This window comes from Galeopterus variegatus, unplaced genomic scaffold (assembly GCF_000696425.1).
Source record: "Galeopterus variegatus unplaced genomic scaffold, G_variegatus-3.0.2 Scaffold2436, whole genome shotgun sequence".
Classification (NCBI taxonomy): domain Eukaryota; kingdom Metazoa; phylum Chordata; class Mammalia; order Dermoptera; family Cynocephalidae; genus Galeopterus; species Galeopterus variegatus.
In genome coordinates, this window is record NW_007728547.1 from 6,595 (window position 1) to 31,954 (window position 25,360).

The 25,360-nt window shown below is 33.9% G+C and overlaps 1 protein-coding gene across 1 annotated transcript in view; it reads left to right on the top strand.

Annotated features, from left to right (window-relative positions):
- The window catches only part of ACTR3 (ARP3 actin-related protein 3 homolog (yeast)), a 36,547-nt gene that overhangs the window by 4,243 nt on the left and 6,944 nt on the right, over nt 1-25,360 (top strand). Inside the window, exons 3-7 of the mRNA XM_008581695.1 lie at nt 2,640-2,735; nt 4,937-5,044; nt 10,207-10,350; nt 13,001-13,174; nt 25,211-25,303. Of these exons, the coding sequence (XP_008579917.1) occupies nt 2,640-2,735; nt 4,937-5,044; nt 10,207-10,350; nt 13,001-13,174; nt 25,211-25,303 (615 nt within the window). The remainder of the gene's footprint in view (nt 1-2,639; nt 2,736-4,936; nt 5,045-10,206; nt 10,351-13,000; nt 13,175-25,210; nt 25,304-25,360) is intronic.

Consider the following 25,360-nt stretch of genomic DNA (forward strand, 5'->3'; position numbering starts at 1 on the left):
CGTATGGGGGATCCGAACCCTCGGCGGGAGCGCCGCCACGCTCCCAAGCGGCGCACTGTAGCAGTGCGCCACCGGGCTGGCCCAACAAGTGCTTTTGATAATATGTAATCTTTATAATAGGAACAGTAAGTAATGTTCAGAAAAAAGTTGGAAACCTGTGGCACTTTTCTTTTTTTTAAATAATAAGTCTGATTATCATTTCATTGGTAATTCTTGGTATCAAAATTACAGTATAATTTAGTTTTTAAACTGTTTTCTTTTTATCAAAGCAATGCATGTTCATAGCTTAAAAAAGCAAATAAATACCTTTGTAATACTTAAAATAGAAAAATAGCACTTTATTTTCTTACCTCTTCCCACCCTTGATTTGTATTCCTTAAAGGCAAACACTTAATTTTTAAGAGTTTTCCCTGATAGTTATCTCATAAATTTAAATAACATGTTTCTTCTATTTCTTGTTTGTCTTGTAAAATATTAGGTACTATCTACTAACTTCCTAATGAGGACTAGGAAAAATGAGGATTTCTTTTTTTTTTCCTTTTATCTTCTCCTCAGCACAAAATGGGTTTCTGTCACAGCTGCTCAGTTCTGCTGTTGTAGCACAAAGGCAGCCATAGGTAATACTTGAATGAATGGGTATGGCTGTGTTTCAATAAAATTTTATTTACAAAAACAGGTGATGGGCCGGCTTTGGCCTACGAGATGCATGATGTGGTTTGCCCCACCTTTGGTTTTGACATATGCATATGTCTGTGTAACCTAAACCTTTATCAAGATATTAAACATTACCATCAGTCTGGAAAGTTTTCTCATGCTCTTTCTTAGTTAATCTTTGCCCCCATGCCCAGAGGCAACCACTGTTCTGTCCCCCTCCCCCCCAGGTGAGATTAATTTTGCCTGTATTTGAATTTCATATATAAATGAAATCACAAAAGATGTATTCTTTGGTAAAACTTCTTTTACTCATAATCTTGAGATTCATCCATGTTGATATACTGATGATTTGTTGCCATTTGTGGGTGGAGAGTGTTCCATTGTTTGAATATGCCTTGATTTAATCATTTTCTTATTGATAATTACCTGGGCTGTTTCTAGTTTTTGACTGTTGTTTGGCTATTGTGAATATTCTTGTACAAGTCCCTCTGTGGACATATATTTTCATTTCTTTTGTCTAAATATGGAGATATGGAATTGCTGTGTCTTAGGGTAGGCGCATGATTGGTTTTGTAAGAAACTCAGAACCTTTTCCAAGGGTTTGTACCTTTTTATACTCTCACCAACAACGTATTAATGATCTGGTTGCTCTACATGTGTCCAGTAAGTGGTGTGTTAGTCTTTAATTTTAGCCATTCTGGTGGGTGTGTAAGACTTACCATTTTGGTTTTAATTTGCATTTTCCTGTTGACTAATGATAGTGGGCAGTTTTTCATGTGCTGTTAATTAATTATTAGTAATTAATTGTCATTAGCTGTTTATTTTCCTTTGTGAGGTCCTTTGATTATATTTTATTTTATGTAGATCTTCTATTTTTCTTGGAGTTTATAATTTAATTTCCTTGGCTTTTTAGGTTGTTTAATTTTATATGTATTTATTACTAAATTATTTCTCAACTTTTGAACATAGTTCCAGAACTCTTTGAAATAAGTTTAAACAATCATGGAGTTTAGCTATTAAAGATTTTACATATTGAAAACATCTATTCCTACTCTTTTTACTTTCTTTATAGTGTCTTTTGAAATAAAAGGATTTAATTTGTAATGAATTAAAGTTTTATCATTCTTTCCCTTTGTGATTTGTGCCCTTTAAATTTAAGGAATCATTCATTACCTCAAGGTCAAAAAGATAATTCTGTATTTCTTAAGTTTAAAAGTTTTGCCTTTCACATTTAAGTATTTGAGATACCACAAGGAATTGGATTGTTAAATCAGATGTTTAAGAATCAGAGGGCTTACTCGATATCAAGCTTTAATAATTTAACCGATTTAAGTGATCATGAGGCTTAGGTGAAACATGAAGTCCAGGGTTGCCAGTGCTTTTCCACAGGTCCTTTCTCGCCTCACTGGGATGTGTTCGGGCCCAGACTTAGCCTACAAGGTTTCTAAGTGATGTATGCAGTCACATAACTTAAGCAGAAGAGAGCTGTGTAAACATCTTCTTTTCCTTTCTTAATTATTTTATGCTCTTAACAATTATATAACTTAACACAACATTTTCCAGGAAGCAGTGCCATTAAATCTGTAGAATCTTGGCTTATTTACTCTAATCCTAGGCAGACCGGGAACATCCTGCTAAAAACATTACTTAGATGAGGATTCTTCTACTAGCAAACTTCCCTCCCTCCCTCCCTCATGCTTTCTCTCCTTATTCCTTCTCAATGTTCAGTCCGTATATGTGATGTGATATAGGGATTCTGTTTCTTTTTTTTTTTTATGTGAATAACCATATTGGTTTCATATATGTATAGGTCTGTTTGAATTCTCTATAGTTTTTCTTTGGTCTTTGTGTCTATCTTTGTACCTAAAAGTTTAATGTCTTTTAAATACAGTATTTGTAATAAATTATTTCTCATTTGAAAATTGTTTATAAAGTTATCAAAATAATATGATATTGTCTACTTAAAATGTTATTTAATTCAATAGACTGAACCTCCACTGAATACTCCAGAAAATAGGGAATATACTGCTGAAATAATGTTTGAGTCCTTCAATGTTCCAGGCTTGTACATTGCTGTGCAGGTAAGCATGTTTATATTTATTTAAGCTTGACTCTTAATTTTTAATCTGGTTTAATTTGCTCCTACAGTATGTAATTTTTTTTCTTGCAAAGGCTTAAAATAATTTCAGTGCATATCTGAATTGATAATTTAGAAACAATATTATAGGAAATGGAGATATTTAGTTGGAAAAAGAAAAGTGGTAAAGGAAGTGAGTTAATGGACTTCGGATATTTCAAGGGCTTTTATAGGCTAGAAATAAAAGAACTAATATTTATTGAATGCTTGCTTACTCCATGCTGGGAACGTTACATACATATTCATTTATCCTCTTAACAATCGTTGTGTTTTTTATCAGTCTTTTTCAATAGACTTATCTTTTGGTATATTTTACCACCCACTCTTTTGTGCCCCTCTGTATCCTGTATATCATAAATAGCTGTATATAGTTTGTATGTATATCTGTATGGAACAACTTCTCTACCACCCAGCAGGATCAGGATTACCTCTTTTTTTTTTTAATTCCATAGGAAATGCAATACCTGACATATCACAAATGCTTTATAAGTATATGAATTCATTGTTTCTTCAATTATAGGTGTTTTTATTTCTATTTTTTATAGAGAAAAAAATTAAAGTTTGAAGGCAACCTTTTCAAAGTTAAATGGTTAGCTGTGATATGAGCTGAGGTCTATCTGACTTTGCTCTTTCTTGTGATCGGTCTGAGTTTTTGTAACTCCAGGGTACACAAGACCAATAAATGATAATTATTGGGATGAATATTTTAGCTTGGATAGCAAAGACCCTTTTAGTGTTTAATGCAATCCATAAATTTAATGAGCTTCCTGTTAAGCTTTCTATTGCTAAAAATATTTAGGGAGTTGTATGCACCTGTCAGGAACTTTATAGAAAGGAATTCAAGCTGAGTTGGAGACCCTTTTTAGTCCTTAGAATCTGAATAAAGCAAGGGGTTAGGAGGAATTCATCTTTTACTTGAGAGTCTTTTCTTCTCATCTTTATACTAAGTATAATAAACATGTTTAACAGTATTGTCAGACACCATTTATTTCATTCTTCTCGAGTTATAATTTGGTATCTCAGTGATTTCTTAGTGACCCCCAGTGCTCTTACTTCATCATTTAGTGTCTGTTCTGTTTTGTTGATGTTCAACAGTCAATAAAATTTTTGTACCATGATGTGCTGATGTATACCTATTCTAGTTTCTTAATTATTAACAAAGGACTTGTAAAAGTGATGTAAAAGCAGTTCCTAGTTGTAAATGTTGGTTTTGAACTTATGTAAAAAGGAAGGATATTTTATGATGAAGTCTAAAGAGTAATTTTTTTTTTACTAGTGTCAATATGAAATTTCTAGAAATACTGAATAGTTCTGTCAGCCTACAAGGATTAAGTGGTCATTGTGTTAAGATGATCTTATGTTAAAATATGAAGGTGGCCTAGATGTTTGTCTAGGACCCTTTCAACTGTTATATTGCAAGTAGGTAAAATAAAGCCGGTTTAGCTCTGTTTTAATTGTTAGTCATATACCTTGTTTTTGGCTTGGGTTGTAAGAAATTTAGTTTTTAATAAATGAACTGTGTTAAATTCTTAATTTTTAAACTTTTTAAAAAAAGAATTGTGTTTTATTGGCTGTGCCAAGATTTTTTATAGAAAAATGTTATTTCTTCATCTTCCTAACTAAATCATAATAGTATTTGGAAGTGTGCAGTGGCTTTTTCTGTGTGTTGCATAGTCCTAAGACATGCTACATTTAAAGAATTCAAAACTAATCTTTTTAAGAGTGATACTTGAATATAACCATCTATGTATTGAATAACTCTGGTAGTTGGGTGGTTGTATACTTTTACCTTACTTTGTGGTTTGTAACAGGTCAGTCCGTGTGAACACAGTTTAAGTTCTAGCAGTTTAGTACTGTACTATTTCATGCTAATCTTCCATATGTTTTTGGCTTTAGGGCAAAAATGACCCTCACTAAAATATGTAAAACTTTTAAATATGTTCCTAACAGTAAATACAAGCCTGTAAGTTTGTCTTAATAAAATGCAGGAAGTGAGCAATTTTATTGCATAATACAAAATTAATTTTATGTATTTTCCTTCCACAGATACTACTTTTAAAATTGAAAAGTACTCCAGCAAACAGTTTTTTTCTATTAACTGTTCGTCTTTTTAAAATTTTTTTACCTTTCTTCTCTTTGTTCAAGGCTGTTCTTGCCTTAGCTGCATCCTGGACCTCAAGACAAGTAGGAGAACGGACGTTGACTGGTACGGTAATAGACAGTGGAGATGGTGTCACTCATGTCATTCCTGTGGTAAGGATATTTTTGAATTACTGAACAGAACATGAAATAACACATTTGGCGAAGTTAAACTATATGAATTAATATCACTTTTTAAAAATTTTCAATACTTCACCTTAAAAATTTGCTGTAATTTGGTCATTTGTTCAGTTATAGCTATATTTTGCTCAGCTTACTATTAAAATTTTATAAATAAATTTTAAAATGTTTCTTTTGCTATAGATTTACACTGCAGTTAGTAAAATTATGAATTGCAGTGTTTAGGATGAAAATATATTATGGCATTCTTTTCTTAAACATGGAATTCTGTTTTCCAGTTGGTTTTGTATGTTGTGTGTGTTAGCCAGTTGACGGCCTCTCTAATCCATAATTAACAGGTTTCAGACTATTGCACAGTTTAACTATATAGCATTTAGTTGTAAGCACATGAACTTTAATGGCTTTTGGGTATTTATTTTATTGGATGAAAAACTTAATGGTCATGCTTTGTGGTTTGTATTTAGTAAAGAAAGTTAAGAAAAATTCATCAGATTTGATTATCAGAGAGAGCATTCTTCTGCCAAGGCCTTTGTGTTTTCAATTCTTAGTGACAAATTGGGTTTTTTTAATTATGCCTAATGGATTCAAAATGACTACTGGAATACATACTGATTATTATTAGATGGGTATATATAGAAATGTTTATCTTTTAAAATCATTTTTATATTTTATATTTATATATTTTTATATTATATTGTATCATTTAAGGAATTAAATTATTTTGAACTTCTATTTCTTTATTATTCTCACTTCTACTTTTAATGCATCAGGCAATCTCTGTTGAGGATTAGAGTCCTGGTCCCCCTCCGTTGTCACCCTCCTGATGTGTCATAATAATTTTAGAAATAACTGCCATTTTTAATAACAGCTTTTTTGAGATATAATTCACATCCCATACAATTTACCTATTTAGAGTGTACAATCATTGGTTTTTAGTATATCCAGAGAGCACATTCATTCATCACTGCAGTCAGTTTCAGAACATTTTCATCACCCTGAAAAGAAAGCCTGTATCTGTTGGCAGTTTCTCCCCAATACCCCAGCTTCTGGCAACCACTAATCTTTCTGTCTGTTAGATTTGCCTGTTCTGGCCATTTCATATGAATGGAAACATACGCTATGTGGTCTTTCGTGGCTGGCTGCTTTCACTTAGCCTCATTTTTTCAAGGTTCATCCATGTTGTAGCATGTATAGTAATTGATTTCTTTTTAGCCAAATAATGTTTTATTGCATGGGTATACCACATTTTATTTAGCTGTTATGGGATATTTTAATATCTTAAAAATTAGCACATGTCCAACATTTGATAGCTTTAAATAATTTAATTGGCAGTTTATTTTTTTCTTAATGGTACATAAAATACATGTTCATCTTGAAATTCTCATTTAAACCTGGAAATTGGTCTCTGAAATAGGTTTTATTATTCTTTGAATCCACAGTTTACCCATTAATAAAATGATAAAATGACTTACTTGCCTAAGGTAAATAATAGGTAGTGAGGCTTGGATTTTAGTTGGTTCTGCTTTAATCCATTCTTTTCTTAACATCTACACAAATAAGTGGTAATATTAGTATCTTGATACTTAAAATTAGAATAAGTAATTTGTAAATAGAAGTTTTCTTAACTTTTCTTAACATCTACACAAATAAGTGGTAATATTAGTATCTTGATACTTAAAATTAGAATAAGTAATTTGTAAATAGAAGTTTTCTTAACTTTTCTTAACATCTACACAAATAAGTGGTAATATTAGTATCTTGATAATTAAAATTAGAATAAGTAATTTGTAAATAGAAGTTATCAATATGAAAAATGAATTTTATTAAAGATATTAAGAATTTCAATATTCTCGTTTTCTTTTCTCACCTTTTTGAGTTAATGGAGTATTTTTTATGATTTCTTTTTATCATCTTCATTGACTTGTTAGCTATGCTGTACCTTTTTGCTGTTGTCATTTGTTTGTGTTTCTCTATAGTATATAGTGAACATCTTTAACTTACCAGCATCTAACTACAAATAATATTCTACCACTCATAAATAAGAATTGTGCAACAGTGTACTTCCTTTCTAGTCTTTGTGCTAGCATTGCAATTTGTTTTACTTTCACATGTTAAAAACTAAATAATATATTATTAATTTGTTTTATTGTAAGTAAAGTATTAGTTTGTTAGGGCTGCCATAATAAGGTGCCACAGACCAGGTGTCTAAACAATAGAAATTTATTTTCTAACAGGTCTGGAGGCTAGGAGTCCAAGATCAAGGTGTTGGCAGGGTTGGTTTTTTCTGAGGATTCTCTCCTTGGCTTGTAGATGGCTATCTTCTTTTGGTGTCTTCACATGATCATCCCCTTGTATGTGTCTTTGTCCTAATCTCTTCTTTTAAGGACACCAGTCATATTTGATTAGTGGAAATGACTGTAGTGACTTCATTTTAACTTAATTACAATTACCTCTTTTCAGACCCTGTCTCCAAATACAGTCTCATTGTGAGATACTGGGGATAAGGACTTCAATATATAAATTTGGTGGGGTGTAGTGGGGTTGGTGGAGAGCTGGAGACACAATTCTGCCTATAACAAGTAGTCAGTTATATTTAAAAGAGATTTTAGAAAAGAGAGAAAATTCCTTTAATGTTTACCTACATACCATTTCTAGTGCTCTTTATTTCTTTGTGAAGGCCCAGGTTTCCATCTAGTATCATTTTCCTTCTGCCTGAGTGATATCCTTTAACATTTCTTATAGTGCTGGTCTGCTGGCTGTATGAATTCTTTCAACTTTTATAAATCCTTTGAAAAAGTCTTTATTTTCCCTTTATTAAAAGATATATTTGCATGGTATAGATGTTTTAGGTTGACAGTTTTCCTTTCAGATGTCACTTTACTGTCTTTTGGCTTACATTGTTTCTGGAAGTAACTCGGCCGTCATTTCTGTGTTTGTTCCTTGGAATGTAATATTATTTGTCTGGCTCCCCTGAAGATTTTTGCTTTATTTCTGGTTCACTGGTTTTTAGCAGTTTGATTGTGATGTACCTAAATGTAGTTTTTTTCATGTTTTTTCACCTTGGGGTTCACTGAACTTGGATCTATAGATAAGTAGATTTCATCATATTTGGAAAGTTTTTGTTTATTATTTCTTCACATATTTTTTCTGACCTCCTTTCCTTCTAATATTTAGGGACTCCAGTTACATCTCTATTTGGCTGCTTGATGGTATTTCACAGTTCACTGACGTTCTGTTCATTTTTTTTTTTCTAATTTCGGATGGGTTTTATTGCAATGTCTTCAAATTCACTATCTTTTTCTTCATTGTCTAATCTGCTGTAATCTCATCTAGTGTAATTTGTATATTAGATATTGCATTTTTTTCTTAGAAGTGGTTTTTTTTTTGGCCAGTTTTTTTTTAAGAATGATGTTTTCCATTTCTCTCTTCCTCATGCTCATTTCGTTGACCTTCTTGATCATATGAGTATACAGTAGCTGTTTTAATGTCCTTGTCTACTAATTCTGTCATTTTTTGTCTTTTCTCTTTCTTTATTGATTGATTTTTCTCTTTCTTTATTGATTGATTTTTTCTCTTTCTTTATTGATTGATTTTTCTCCAGTTGTATTTTCCTGCTTCCTTTTATGCTTATAATTTTTGATTGGGTGCTATATATTCACGTAATTGTGTCCTGAAGTTTTGGAGTCCTTTAAATATTTTAGGTATTTTTCTTGGGACACAGTTAGGTTAATTCTTTCTTTATTGATTGATTTTTCTCCAGTTGTATTTTCCTGCTTCCTTTTATGCTTATAATTTTTGATTGGGTGCTATATATTCACGTAATTGTATCCTGAAGTTTTGGAGTCCTTTAAATATTTTAGGTATTTTTCTTGGGACACAGTTAGGTTAATAGGAATCAGTTTGGTTCTCTCAGGGGCTTCTTTTAAACGTTATTAAGCAGGTCCAGAGCAGGCTTTTGTCTAGGGCTGTTTTGTCCCCATGATTGAGGCAATACTCTTCTGAGGACTCTACTTGATATCCTATGTTTGAGAAAGTCTTTCATTTCTGGCTAGTGGGAACATGAAATATTCCTGGCCAAGTGTGAGCTCTGGAGGTTGTTCTGTCCACTCCTTTTCAGTGTTTCTTTCTCTGGCCTTGATGGTTTTCTCAAATGAATGTGCTGGCTAGTAGTCAGCTAAAGTCTTCACATCTCCAGAGCTCTCTGTCTATGCAACTCTTTCCCCTCCAGTAGTCTGACCTATAAACTTTAACCACCTTGGCCTCTCTCAACTGTAAATTCTGTATTCCTAACTTAACGAGACTACCTGGCTCTGTTTGGATTCTGCTTTGCATTATTGCTGCCTGGGAATTCACCACAGGCAGTGAAATAGGGTGTGTGTAGCATTCACCTTGTTTGTTTCCCTTCACTACTCTGCCTCTTGACCAATGTCTGAAAACCTTTGTATCATATAATTTTTCCAATTTTCTCTTAAGTTGAAAGGATTAATCCAATCCCTAATATTTTGTCATGGCCAGAAGGAGACATTTCAAATAATCTTTCTCAATAAAATTTAATTTTGCTACGTTATTTGTAATACTTCTGACCCACATCAGCAAATTTATGAATTATGAGACCATCTTACAGAATTTAGTTATTTGGCATTGCAGTAGTACACGGAGTGCCACAGGCTTATTAAAATGTTACCTACTTCATTAGGAAAACTATAGCCATTTTGTGGGTTAATGTTTAAATTTCCTACAATGTAATCTAAACTTTTGCCAAAATTATAAGAGATTTAAAAATAATACCCTATCTGATATAAAGTCTGCTATCTAAACCATTTGATATTTATCTTCTAAAATTCATTATTACTATGTTGTTGAGTCATTTTAGTTATGGTTATAAACTGTCAATGGGAGAATAAATCTAAGTTGCTGGCCATTCTTGTTTATAATCTCTGTACAGTATTATAAATTCTATGATCAGTACAGTGTGAGGAATACAATTGAGTAGTAAAGGTGAATTCTCCTGGGATAAAGCAGTACTTGAGAATACGGGTATTTGAGAAATTGGTATTTAATGGGTTCATTTTTTAGGTTATATTACTTTTCAAAACACTGAAAGTAAATTTAACTCCTTTTTTTTCCCTGTCTAGGCTGAAGGGTATGTGATTGGCAGTTGTATTAAACACATTCCAATTGCAGGACGAGATATAACATATTTTATTCAGCAGCTGCTGAGAGATCGAGAAGTAGGAATCCCTCCAGAACAATCCCTGGAAACTGCTAAGGCAGTAAAGGTAAAAAATAGTGATAGAAGTATAATTCAGTTAAAAATTAAAACCACATCTATAATATTAGCATTAAAACTTCTTAAGTGAAGAACAAAATTTTCTTAGCCAGTTATAAATTATTACTCTTAGTTATATACACGAGTACTTCAGAAAGCTCTTGGGAAAATAGAATTGAAAGATAGTATGAATCTTTCCATGAATATTTCAAAGTACCCTTGTATAAATTTTCTCTGTATTTTTTGCAAGGAAATTATTGAAGATTATCAACCCTTTGCTCTTTCTCTTCGTATTTCACATTTGAGAGGACTGACATATAAGAACATTTAATCAAGTGACTTTAACAAATATTTTCGTGATTATTCCCTTTATTAAAAATAAATATTTCACTATAGAGTCTTTTTTTTTGTTTGTTTGTGACTGGTAAGGGGATCGCAACCCTTGGCTTGGTGTCGCCCGCACCATGCTCAGCCAGTGAGCACACCGGCCATCCCTACATAGGATTGGAACCTGCGGCGGGAGCGCCGCTGCACTCCCAGTGCTGCACTCTCCCGAGTGTGCCACAGGGTCAGCCCTCACTATAGAGTCTTTGCATTTCAGTTGCTTTACTGAATTTTTCTTTTTATTCAAAATATTTTAACATTTACTTGTATGTGTTTGTGGAGTACAGTATGTTGTTTCAATACATGCATATATTGCACGATGATTCACTTAGGGTAGACAGCATAGTTTTGTATCCAGTAGTCCACCCCGTCCCCCCACCTCTGGTAACTATTATTCTACTCTCTACTTCTATGAGAACCATTTTTAAATTCTCTTTTTAATCCTCACAGTTTTCTGCTATAAAAATTAGTTTGATGTAATGGATTCATTGGGCTGTACTGTAGAAGTGATGTTTGGCTCAAGTGATACAGCACATAGAAAAAAAAAGTGAAGGCAATCTAAGTTTATTTTATCAATTTTCCTGCCACATAGGTCTATTATGTCAATGCTTCATGCAAACTATCAAAATACTTAGCATTGCTTTTCAAATTTACCATTTGCCAACATAACTAAGAAATTTCAGTAGCTCTCTCACATGTTTTGAATATGTAAAAGCAAAACTGCCCTGGCAAAAATAACTTCATTTACTTGCCTCGCTGCACGTTTATAGGGTTTTCCTTGCTCTTCAAAGCTTGGGAGTAAAAATGAATTGACTACTTCCTAGGTAGTAAAGAAAGTACTAAATGGCTGCCAAAAATTACCCCAGGCTGTTGTCATAAAAATTAAAAATGTAAATTTGAATATGAACACTACTGTTTTAACATCTTTTTTTTTTTTTTTTTTTTTTTTTTTTTTTTTTTGCAACTTGCTGGTACGGGGATCTGAACCCTTGAAGTTGGTGATATAACACGTTGCACTAACCAACTGAGCTAACCAGCCAGCCCCTCAACATCTGTGGGAAATCTATGAAATAAAAATAAAACGAAACAAAAAGAATCAGGGATTTCTGTTCAGAGAAGACTGATGATCAGTCTGTTAAGGAACATTATTTTCATGTAATTCTCACTTTCAGTGTTTGGAGAAACAAGACCTTACATAACATAAACTGTCATTTGTTTTCTAGTATTCTTTCCCTTTATGTCTTTTGATTATCGGTAACAATATTTGCATCTCTCTTGGATAGTGTCCTTGATGTGTAAAATATAGGAAATGTATTTTTTTGTTGTTGTTTTTTTTTTGTCTTTTTCCGTGTCTGGCAACGGATCGCAACCTTCAGTGTTGCCCCCGTACCGGACCGGGGACTGGCAACGGGATTGCAAGCCTCGGTGTTGCTCCCGCGCCTCGCTCAGCCAGTGAGCAGGAACCGGTCTGTATGTGGGATCCGAACCCTCGGGCGGGAGCACCGCCGCGCTTCCCAAGCGGCGCACTATCCAGTGCGCCACCGGGCCGGCCCCGGAAATGTATGTTTTTTGTAAAAGAAAAAATATGATGCTAGCAGTAAGAAATCCATAAATTACAAATAGAATGTTATAACCTATAACATATTTTTGAATGATATTTTTGATGAAAATGTCATTCAAAAATATGTTATAGGTTATATTTACTTAGGACTATAAATTAAATATGCAACAATTCAGCCTTGCAAATGATAAGTAAATTAGAGCAGTTTATATTTTCAGCCTTTTTTTCTTTGTTCATTTAATCAGACTATACATAATCAGTTTTGTTCCAGATAGGTGTTAAAGATTTATATATATATATATATATATATGTGCACATATATATGTAGATATATGTGGATATATATATATATATAAAAATTTGTGTGGATGTATCAACTATCATTTATTTTTAATTTCTGTGTGAGAAACAGAAATTATTCTTAGTGAAACAAAACGTTGGATGATATTAATAAATATTATCAGGAAATAACATTAAAATAGTAGAAATTGACTCTTTAGTCTCTCAAATTTTAATTCTTTTTATTTATGAAGTCAAAAAGTATGTGTAGGAGATGAGTTATTTATTTGTATTACGCATATGGCAATATCCTAACATAAGATTTTCTTCCAGCTTATTTTCCTAATTTATTTTCTGAAGATATTTTTAAAATTTGATTTTTTATTTTCCCTAAAATGATAGAAAAAATATTAATTTTGTTTCTTTGTTTTTCTAGGAGCGCTATAGTTATGTCTGCCCAGATTTAGTAAAAGAATTTAACAAGTATGACACAGATGGGTCAAAGTGGATTAAACAGTATACTGGAATCAATGCTATCTCAAAGAAAGAATTTTCCATTGATGTTGGTTATGAGAGATTTTTGGGACCTGAAATCTTTTTTCATCCAGAGGTAAGTTTTATTTTGATGGAATTGTTTTGAAATATTCAGCAGAAAATATCAACTAAGAAGATACTTGGAGAGAATCTTGGAAACTTTCTTAAGTATACCAAAGTATTATAGTGAGTTATGTTTTTCAAGAAAAAATTGCTGTTAAAACAGACTAAAATGTTCCTATTTTTTATATATTTAGAAAATAAAACTTCTGTTTCTTTAAAATTTGTGGCTTATGGGGGATAGTCATGAGAAGAGGGAAGCCGTTAAAATTTATTATCATTTACATAAAATATTTTGGGAAAGGGTCTAGAATGTCTCCCTACCCCCAACCACCCACTTGTATAAAGTGACTAGTATACAAAGAACCTCCAATTGATTATCATAAAATTCTTTAACTGGTAGCAAAAGTCTTCTGTCTCTATGAAACCTTAGTAACAAAGGCTATATTAATGAAATATGTGCTTTTAATAATAAAAATTCTTCTGGTAACTTAGTATCAGAAATTTGACTTTATTAATAGAATTACTAACACTAAATGCTTACTCAGCATTAAGTTACTTTTCAGTATCATTTATTCACTCAGCAAATATTAAGTAGATCTGGTCTCAGTTTAAGCATTGGATATTGAAAGATGAAAAATTGTGTTGTTCCTGTCAAGCTCAAAGAATAAGAGAGATGAATATTTAAACAAGTATAGTCGCTTTAATGAATGCATGTGTCTATGATGGCATAGGAACAAAGAGCATCTAAGTCTCCTTGGGAGAACCAGGATAACATCTCAGGAGGTAACAGCTGAACTGCGACTTAAAGGATGAATGGCTGTTTGTCTGGCAAGTGAGTTAGGGGAGTATATTTTTGGCAGAGGAGATAAGCCGGGCAGAGATCTGGGACATGAGCAAGAGGAATAATAAAAGTGTGAAGGAACAGAGTGGTAGGAGATGCATCCAAATAGTATTCACAGACCAGGTCATGAGGGACAATTATGCTGTACAAGGGAGTTGCTGGATTCTATAGTCATGAAGAAATCTTCAGCATGGAAGTAATACAGATTTAAGTACCATATTAGAAAGGTTACTCTGGCAGCACTGGGTTGGATGGATTCAAACAGAGGTGTGAATTGTGTTGGAAATGGGTTAGTTAGTTGCAGTTTTTCAGATGAAAGATGAATAATGTCTTTAGGTCAATGAGAATGAGAAAAGAGGTAAGAGAAAAAGAATAGAGTCAACATGACTTAGTAATTTCTTAGATATGAGGGGAGTAAGAGAATGAAGAATCTGATGATTCCCAGGTTTGTAACTTGAGCAACTAGAGGTGCCATCCACTGAAATTAGGAATACTGAAGAAGAGTAGGTGAGGTGTAAACTGATGAGTTTATGTACATCTTTAAAAAGGTTCAGAAACAAACACTTGGGTTCTAGGGGTTTTATACTGGGCTGGGTGTCCTGGAGTGAGAATACATGTGAAGTTGTTACCATATGCAGGGTGAAGGGAGAGATTGGTCAGGGAGAAACGTGCAAGTGGAAAGATGAAGAAGTGGGCCTTCAAGCCCTAGTGAACATGAACAGTGTATGGACAGAGTAAGAGGAACCTGAAAAGAATACTGAAGGTTACAGAGACATAGAAGCCAAGCCAAAGGATTGTCGTTATAAAATTGAGAGAAGAGATTTTCTCAAGGATGGAGGTTAAATTATGCCAGTTGCTGCAATGGAGTAATGTTAGAGAAAACCTGAGAGGTACTTATGGGCTTTTCAGCATCTAAGTTATTGATTGTAGGGGAGCAGTTCCAATGGAATGGTGTGATAGAGGCAGCTTGTTGCACCAGAGAGAGGTGACAGTTTGGGAATCTGCAGTGTGAGCATTCTGGGAGGTGGCTGTAAAGGAAAAGGATAGTGGCTACTGGGGACTGGTAAGAAGTCAATTGCAAGATTAAGGCTAAGGATAGGTTTAATTTTTTTTTTTTTTTTCCTTTTTTTGTCTTTTTTCGTGACCGGCAACGGATCGCAACCCTCAGTGTCGCGCCTGTACCGGACCGGGACCGGCAACTGGATCGCAACCCTCGGTGTTGCACCCGCACCTCGCTCAGCCAGTGAGCGGCTGGTCTGTATGTGGGATCCGAACCCTCGGCAGGAGCGTCGCCGCGCTCCCAAGTGGTGCACTTTCCAGTGCGCCACCGGGCTGGCCCACAATTCAGATTCTTTAAGCATGTGAATTCTTCCCTTTCCAGGCCATCTCCAAAATGGTTGAAAAGGAGACTGCACCCTGCAAATTGGGAAAGTAAAAATACAATACAGACCCAGGGCTTTCGTAACATGATTGAGATTAATAATTTGATCAGGATATCACAAAAGAATAATGATTTGAGTATTTTCTGATTTAAGGAAATCTGAAGGTTGAAATGATGTAAACTGCCAAGACAGAAACACAGGACAATAGTTATTCACATCTCAAGTGATTCTTTACTTTCCTTGCAGAGTTTTTCACTAGCATAAAGGAGAACGTGATGAAATTTATACACATACGTTGAACCAAATTTCCAGAACTCATATTCTATATGACCCTCTTTACCCCATATTTACCATTTTTACCACACAGGAACCACAGTCTCAATGATCTCTGTCTTCTCTCATTATTAACTCATCTTAAAGATTACTTTGAAAATTAAGAATAACATGTACATCTGTTGTAAAAGGCACATACAGGTTGGTTTGGTTACTCACTTGATAGAGCATGGTTCTTATAATGCCAAGGTCAAAGGATAGGTTTAATTTTTAAGAGGGTTTACTTCAGTGGCAGGATGCAAGGAGTTAAGTACGGGTACAGAAAAATGTGGAATTGAGAAAGGCAGAGGAGGAGGTAGGTAGTTGAGGAAGCTCATATTCATAGTTCATAGTTTTAGTTGTTTCAGGAAATGTAATCAAGCTGATGTGTTGGGAAAAGGGATTGGCATAAAGTTGAGGTCTTGGAGAGAAAAATGACTTCCATAATCGCTATTGAGAGAGTGACTGGGGAGTGCATATAATAGTAGTGGGTCACCCATTTTCTACTGATAGTAGTGAGGTTAGATACCCAAAACTTTTAGTTGTAAATTAGTGCCTTTTTCTCCATCTCTAGCGATGCAGGCAGGGATTGGAGGTAATAATGATGTGGCATGTAATTGTAAATGGTAGCAAAGGAGTGAGCACCAGAAGGAAAAGGAATTGTCGTAGAGTGGTATACTGGAGTTTTGAGGTTTTAGATGGAACATTTTCTTTGCAATTTCTTAAAGCATAAAAAATAAAAATTAATTTAAAGGATATATGCACATACTCATAGTTTTAAAGGTCAAGTAACACTGACAGGCTTAAAACAAAAATGACAGCTCCTTACCCTTCACCCCATTTATGTGTGCAGAGCAATCACTAGCTCTTAGCTGTTGCTCTTGGAGATTACCTTCAGATTTTCAAATACTGTGCTTGTATTGCTGTTTGTTGAAATATCAGTGTTCATAGTTTATCTACTAACTTCTTTTTAGGTAAGTTAATTTTTTTCTGGACTGTCTTTTTCCTTGCCTGTGCCTATATGCTAGGTTAAAGTAATTAGGTAAATCAATAGTGTTACATTATTTATAGTATTATACCTGTGGCTGTTCACTTTTTAGGCAAGTAGTGTAATGGGATTATTTTTTTCTCCTAAAATTCAGCTTTTCCTAAACATTTGCTTTGTTTCTTCATTTGCTTATGTATTTATTTGTTTTTGTTTATTCATTTATTCTTTATTGTTTGGGGTTGGAATTAACCACTTGGTTATACATGGTCTGGAAGGGAACCTGGGTGTCTTAATCCGTATAGAGAATTTTAATATTTTTTTCTTTATTTAAATCCCTGTTTTACCTTATGTGATTTCTTATACATTCAATTCCTGGGATTTAGGAAGGTTTTGCAGGGTGAATTGATTAACTTCTTGCCAGTGTGCTCCTCTAGTAGCATTTAGGATGTAATGTTCCTTTTTTGTTCTTGGATGTTTACCTTTACTTTTAATTCTCTTGCTGTCATTTTAGTGAGTATTCAAGAGGGTGGAGAGATAACCACATGTAGCTGGAAATTAGGGCAAATTTGCCTGTGAAGCCATGTATGAGGGTACTTCAGAAAGTTCATGGAAAAATAGAATTGAAAGGTAATACACGTTTTTCCATGAACTTTTGCAGTACCCGTGTAGTAGTGAGTGGATGAAGTACAAGTGGATTAAAGGTCACTTGAGTTAAGAAGCATTAATTGTTTTGAAGTTAAAATGTGGGAGAAAGACATTAAGACCCCCAGTAGAGAACAGAAATTAGAGAATTGCAGAAGGTCCTGAAAAAGAGTCATAGATGAATAGGATCATGACCAAAAGATAGATAATAGCATGGCAGATAGGTGAAATCTGAGCTTCAAAGAAAGAAACATTTGAATGGAATACTCTTGACGAATGAGCTTAGCTAATGTCTTGGCTGTCTTAAAAACCTTGAAACATTAGACATGTAAATAAAATGTGTTTTGGATGTGTCATATTGCTTAGGAAAGGGATAGTTGGCTGGATGAAAATTTATCTTGCTGTTAATGTTTCATATATCATTTTTTCCTATTAATTTAAATAACTTTTATTGTTTGATATACCAATTTTTTCATTAAATTTTTTAAACTTTAAAACATCTTTTTATTTTCCTTGTAAGTAATTTCTTCTACGAGAAATCTGTTTTTTAATTTTTTTTAAGTTGTTATTAAAAATTGGTTATGTGTATGCACACCGATTCTACCAATTCTAACAAAAACTAGGAGTGCCCTGCATGTTTCTCTTCCTATTTTCTGTTCCTAGAGGTAACCACTTCAAACTCTTCTTTGTTGGTTCTTTAGGTGATTGCCTCTATAGCTATGAATGAATTGCTTGGTTATATTGCAACTTCAAATTTTTTTAGTTTTAGGCATTTTGTATTGACTTCCAACTGTGGAAGAAGAGGACTGCCTTTTCTTTTATCACAGGCAGTACCTTTCTCCTCCAACAATTACTTTATAATTTCAGTTATGTCAAAATTCAGTGGTTATATTTTTGTGGTTATAATTTTGAAATTTTGTTCAGATCTTTTTCTTTTCTTTTACTTTCTATAGAGTCATTTATAAGTTGTTTGCTTAGTTTTAAAAGGCATAATTCTATAATTATCATTAATTCACCTTCAAACTCTCTCCACTAGTTTTATAAACTTTTTCTTGGGGTATTCAGATGCATAGTTGTTGGTTTTTTTTAATCAATTTAATTTTCTGGAGCATATGCTATGTCTCAGTCTGAACTAGCTTCCTTCTCCACTGGAATAGAATTGCCATAGTCCTTCACCATCATTCAGGGGATTCTCTTTGCCTCTCTCTTGTGTTGCATCCCTTTTTCCTATATCCTATATCTTTTTCGTTCTTACTGTCCACCTCTTTATTTTGGTGGTGGTCATCTGCCAATAGGGTTTCTGATAAAGTGTGCATGAGATATGAAAATTTAGATAACTTACATATCTGAAATGTATTTATTGTATTTTCACACTTGTTTGATAGTTTGGGTATATAACTTTAGTTTGACAATCATTTTCCTTCAGCATTTTGAAGCCATTGCTTAATTGCTTTCCATTTATAACTTGAAGTAAAAAAATTCTGATTTCTATATATGGGGCCTGTTTTTTGTTGTTTGTTTTTTTAACAGATGAGTGTAGGATCTTCTCTTTGTCCCTTAGCATTATGATGTGCTCTATGTTTTCTTTGTCTTTTTTTTTTTTTCCCCTAATCTTTACATGATTTCTTCAACTTTACATACTGAGCCTTCTGTTGAATTTTTTCTGGCAACATATTTTTAATTTTCAAGAGCTCCCCCATCCCTGCTTTTGAATATTCTTTTTTTATGCTACTTTGTTCCTATATGTTGTATATGTTCTGGTTCTCTGAGGATATTAACGGTAGGATTTTTTTTGAAGTTTTTTTCTTTCTGCATAGTCTCTTTGTTCCAGACTGCTTTTTCCTCTTTCAATTCCCGTATTTTTCATGCTGGAGACTTTAGCAGGTCACTCATTTAAGAAGGGGACACTAAAAATCTGATTAGAAATCTGAGCTTTGTGGGTGAGGCTTGATGACTATGGCCTTTTCTTTGGGGGAATACCTTATGTGTTTCTTTAGGTCTTTTCAGATAGTCCAAGTTCCAGATAAGATTCCTGCCTGTAGGGTAATGGCTGGCAGCCAAGGGAAGAGGGCTAGTATGTGTATGTCAGCAACAGACTGCGTCACTTTATTTAAATCCCCCTGTTTTCATTACTTTCATCTGTGTATAAGAGTTCTGGAAATTCTGTTTTCTTCTGTTTAGAGAACAGATTAACCAGTTCTCTCCTTGGATGAGGAAGAGGCATTCAGTGGGCTTCTTTGGAGAAGATCTGGGGCTTTAAAGGCTTCTCAGAGAGACTTTCAACCAGACTTTCTCCCTGCTCTCCTTCCATCTCAATTTCAGAGCTATCATGTGTATCCATTTCTTTGTGGGGGCTTCTGATATAAAACAGGTTGGTTCTTGACTTGTTTTATATCACTGATGACTTACTAAGTGCTTTGGAGGGTCTGCAAAGTATTGTTCATCTGCTTGCCAGCTTTCAGCTTACCAAATTTTGTTGCTGTTTTTCCCTTTTCTGTTTTCTTTGTACTTTTTGCATTATGTCTGTAAAAAAAGATTCTCTTTACTGCTGCTTTTAGTAGGTTTTTGGGAGAGAACAAAAATAGATATGTGTGTTTACCATGCTTTCCCAAAATGGACCTGTTTTTTGTATTATATAAACTGTGTCACCTCCCAAGTGAATTTTAAGACTCTTTTTCCTGTAATTTTAGATACTTCTGTGTCCTAGTTCCTCTGTCATTTGAAGGATTTACTTGGTTTTTTGTTTTGGCTAGATGAAAGTATGGGCATCTGAACTGTCCAGTACTTGAACACTGAAGATAAAATGAATGAAAAGAGTAAGGATTTTTATTTTCCAACTGCTGAGTTCATCATAAATACTAGAAGAACTGTTTTTACAACGAGTGGGTTTGGGACTTTGATTTTTATTTTTAAAAGGAAATTAAATTTTTTGACAAAGCCATCCTAAGTTTCAAACTTGTGTAATAAATTTCCAGATATACGAAAGATTTGGACTACTATGTTTAGAGGAGTATATTCACTTCTCCCTACATTTTTTGGAGGAGAGAAAAAATATTTCCTTCCTTGACAGCCTCTTCTAATGTTCTCAGCAACACTAATCTTAAGACCTGTCAGAGAACAGTTAGAGGCAGAACTGATTCTTTTGCTGAAAGTGAAAGAAAAGAACTAAAAATATCAGCAGGGACCCCAGGTTGAACCTATTAGTATCGAAGTATTGAAACCTCCACCAGGGTCTAGGGTTCAATCCCTGTACTGACCAGCTGCCAAAAAAGTAAAAAATTGAGACTGCTAACAATGTATTAATTTGTTTATTGTTAGTTCTTTTTTTCTTCATTTATTTATCAAATATTTATTGCTTGCTCTTTATTGCATGTTATTCTACTGGTTCTCACTTGGGGTTCTATAGCACAACAGTCACTGAACTTTTCCCAAAGATATGCTCAAGTCAGACTTCATTTCTTTCTAAATCAATTTCTGTAGCTGGATCCAGGGTATGTGAATACTTAAAGGTTCTGTAAATTATTTTCTTTTGTGCATTTCTGATTAAAAATAACAATTAGGTCTGGCTGTTTAGCTTAGTTGTTTAGAGAGCGGTGTTATAACACTAAGGTCAAGGGCTTGGATCCCAATACCAGCCAGCTGCCAAAAAAATAAAAACAAACAAAAACTAACAAAGAAAAAGGGACATTGAAATAGACAGGAATTAATGACCCTGTTCCTGCTGTTTACTTACTTGTGGTATAGCAGATAAACTTTCGTAAAGGTAGGGAAAGGATTATGGGAAAGTTAATTTTGTGTGTGTGTGTGTGTGTGTGTGTGTTTTAGTTAAATACCAAAGAGTATGCCTAAAAAAGGACAGTGTAGAGAATTTACAGGTTCTAGATTAACAAGTTGGTAAAATACTTTTTAAAAAAAGTATTATAGAATATATATTCTGTTGAATTTTTAATATTCTCTGTCTAGATTTTGGGGAATTAAATCTCTTTTTAATAGTAAGAGCAATGACAGGTTCTCAGGTTAAAGTATCACTATGGGATCTGTTTTAGTCCATTTTGTTTTGCTATAACAAAATACCTGAAACTGGGTAATTTATAAAGAAGAGAGGTTTATTTGGCTTACGATTCTGGGACATCTGCACCTGGCATGGGCCTCAGGCTGTTTCTACTCATGGCGGAATGGTGGCAGGCAGCTGGCAGGTACAAGCAGATCACATGGCAAGAGGAAACAAGAGAGAGAGAGAAGGTGCCAGGGTCTTTTTAAGCAACGAGCTCTCGCGGGAACTAATAGAGCGAGAACTCACTCATTAATCCCCACTCCCCCAGGGAGAGCATTAATCAATTCATGAGGGATCCACCCCCACGACTCAATCACTTTCCAACACTGCCACATTGGGGATCAAATTTCCACATGAGTTTTGGAGGGGACAACACATCCAATCTCCGTCAGGATCATAAAAGCATCATGTTTTGAGAACGGAAGACTTTTTAGAGATTTCACAGTCTAAAGCTGAGGAAGGTTGTTTAAGATCACAAATGTAATCATGGGAGATAAAATTTTAGTGTTTCAATTCTGCTACTCATTCCACTTAATCAGTAACTAAGACATTCTTTGCCTGTATATGAACTTGTCTTTAAATGACTTACAGAGTCAACTTAGTTGACCTATATTGTCCCATTATCCCTCATAATTCAATATGGGCTACTTCTAATGGATAAATCATACCCTATTCTATATATTGGACTCTCAAAACTCAGTATGAGCCACACTTCTACCCACTGTATATCCCTCGTAGAGTTCCTTATGTACACTCCTTGTCATGCTTCAAAAGGATAGATTTTGGCTGTCAGTTTATTATCTTTTATTATGGTAATAGAGGTCAGTAGTATCTTTGTTAGTGATATTTTACTTTATCTAAATTAAGATTTTGTATCATTATACTTCACTTCAGTAACATTAAATCTCTTCATTGTATGCCCAGCCTCTAAATAATTTAAAACCGATTTTAAAAACTGGAGAAAAAATTTAAATATGCCCAATAATTATCAATCTGGTTATAGAATCAGTTTAGTAAAAGAATGTTGTCTCTCCTATTAGGGCAGTCTCCTTCTAAAACTGAGAGGCTGAGAGAGGTAGACAGTATTTAAAATTTTATGTATTTTAATAAAGCACCCTTGTTTATTTTTGACTAATTAGAGCTATATTTTGGCCTTTTATTTTAAAGCTGGGAAAAATCCCACTAGAATTTTCTTTTCAATGGTCACTTTACATATACTTCCAAAAAGTTTTAGTAAAGTGAGATCTTTATTTCAGAATGTAAGTTTAATTTTCACATCTAGCATTTAAAAACTTTGATGTTTTTCTTTTTCCTCTCAGGAAATGTACAGTATGGTTTAGGAGATGCATAGGCATGCATATAAAAATAAATGATCAGGAAGAAAGGAAGCTTTTCCTAGTAATATATCCTTGTGTGTAAGGCCTCCTTGTATATATTAATGTTGTCCATTAATTTTATTTTTAAAAATTTTAATTTATTATTTTTAAGCTCTTATTTACATTCCATAGTGACTTTAATTGTCGAAAAACTTTTCATCTCAAATCTACCTACCTAACCAGTCTGTTAAAAATAAAATTCTGAAAAGTATACTGCGTTAACACACATGTACCTACCGCCTCAAATAAACACAAGCTAATATTTTTACATTTATCGTGTTGAGATTTTTTTTTTTAAGAAATAAAATAGTACCTTCCCCATATCCTCTTTTCTTTCTCTACTTCCTTTTTATCTTTTCTCCTTCCAAGGAAGAAAAAAATTCACTAACATGAATATGATGTATATCCAGTCCATATTTTTACATGTACATGTATCTAAAAAACATAGTTTTAAAGATTAGCATATGTGGAATCATTCAAGCATTTTTATTTTAAGTTAGCTTTTGAGTGCCAGCTATTTGGAAGTAGTTTATTTATTCTGGTTATGGTATATTATCATATGAATACATAGTTGATTCTTGTTATTCAAGATAGATCTTTCTTAAAGTTACTGGGAACACTGAATTAGTGAAACTGAACCATTGCTTCTAGAAGAAAATACAAGTTAGGTTCCTGTGAGCCTGTAGTCATGTTTTTAAAAATTTTTTTATATTTTATTTATTTATTTATTTATTTATTTTTTCCCTTTTGTCTTTTTTTGTGTCTGGCAACGGATCGCAACCCTCAGTGTCGCGCCCGGACCGGGACCGGCAACGGGATCGCAACCCTCGGTGTTGCTCCCACACCTCGCTCAGCCAGTGAGCGGGAACCGGTCTGTATGTGGGATCCGAACCCTCGGCGGGAGCGCCACCACGCTCCCAAGCGGCGCACTGGAGCAGTGCGCCACCCGGCCGGCCCTATATTTTATTTTTTTTTATTTTAACTTCTCAATATACATTGTAGTAGATTTTCATGTCCCTTTACCCATTCCTCTTTCCTGCCTTCCTTCCCCCCCCCAACTACATCATATCTGATCACTTGTCTTAACAAGTTCAAGGAATTATTGTGATTGTTGTGTCTTCTTCCCCCACCCTACCATTTATTTGTTTGTATATTTATTTATTGATTTATTTTTAGCTCCCACAAATAAGTGAAAACGTGATATTTCTCTTTCTGTGCCTGACTTTTTTCACTTAATATAATTTTCTCTAGTCCATCCATGTTGTTGCAAATGGTAGTATTCATTCTTCTTTATAGCAAAGTAGTATTTCATTGTGTAGATATATCACAGTTTCCTTATCCACTCATCTGATAATGGACATTTGGGCTGGTTCCAACTCTTGGCTAGTATAAATAGTGCTGCAGTAAACATGGTAGTACAGGTATCCCTTTGGCACGATGATTTCCATTCTACCTCATATGGTAGATCTATCTGTAATTGTTTGAGGAACCTCCATACCATTTTCCATAAAGGCTGCACCATTTTGCAGTCCCACCAACAGTGTTGTAGTCATGTTTTTGTTATCTCATTAATGCATAAACTTGTTTTATGTTTGTTTCTGTTCAAAGAAAATATGTATGTTTTAAAATATGTATTGTTCATTTATTAACATTGAACTAACAGCCCACAGCACTATAACTGATTTCCGAACAAAGCTATCTAATTTGCATTTTCTTTCTAGGATATGTCACAGCCTTCTTGCACTTAGGAACACTAGACAGTACTTTATCATTATCCTTGGGGGCCATTTTAAACAGCAAAATCACCAACAAAAATATGAAAAATGTGACACTAAATAGACTGTGAAAAGGATACTTGTTTACTATATGAGAGCTGAAACAAGAGGGCAGATCGTCACCTTGTTCAACCTCAACTGGAAATATGCACATCGGTAGACTCAGATTTTTGCTGTTTTATACATGAGAATGTCCATGAAAGTGCTATTGCATATTGATTTTGGGGTTACAAATAAGTTTTAGCAATTAGGCAAATTCACAGATATGGAAGAGCACATGTGTGGGAGTTCCTTCAGAGTTCTAAGAAGTGGAGTTACTAGTTATGTGCATTAAAAATTTTATTAGCTACTGCCGAATTGTTCTCTAAAGTGGTTACATTGCTGCATATTAGCAGTGTACAAGAGTTCCCATTTACCCAGATGTTTGCCAGTCGTAGTATATATGTGTGACTTTACATGTTTGCTATTCTGATGGTATGATTGGTATATCATTTTATTTGAATTTCTTCCAAATCCTCCAATATCAACATCTTTAATTTGAATTTCTTAGAGATGAGAATTTATAGTTTCTAAAAGTCCTTTTGTTTTTGAACTGAAAACTTTGATTCTTAACTTTTTATTATGGTTTGTCAGTAGTGATCTGATCTCTCTCATATATCCAATTTGACTTATTTTTCAGTTTGCTAATCCAGACTTTACACAACCTATCTCAGAAGTTGTAGATGAAGTAATTCAGAATTGTCCTATTGATGTCAGACGTCCTCTCTACAAGGTCAGTATTTATAGCAAAATTGTGATTCAAGGTCATACTTTTAAAAAACTTCATTAT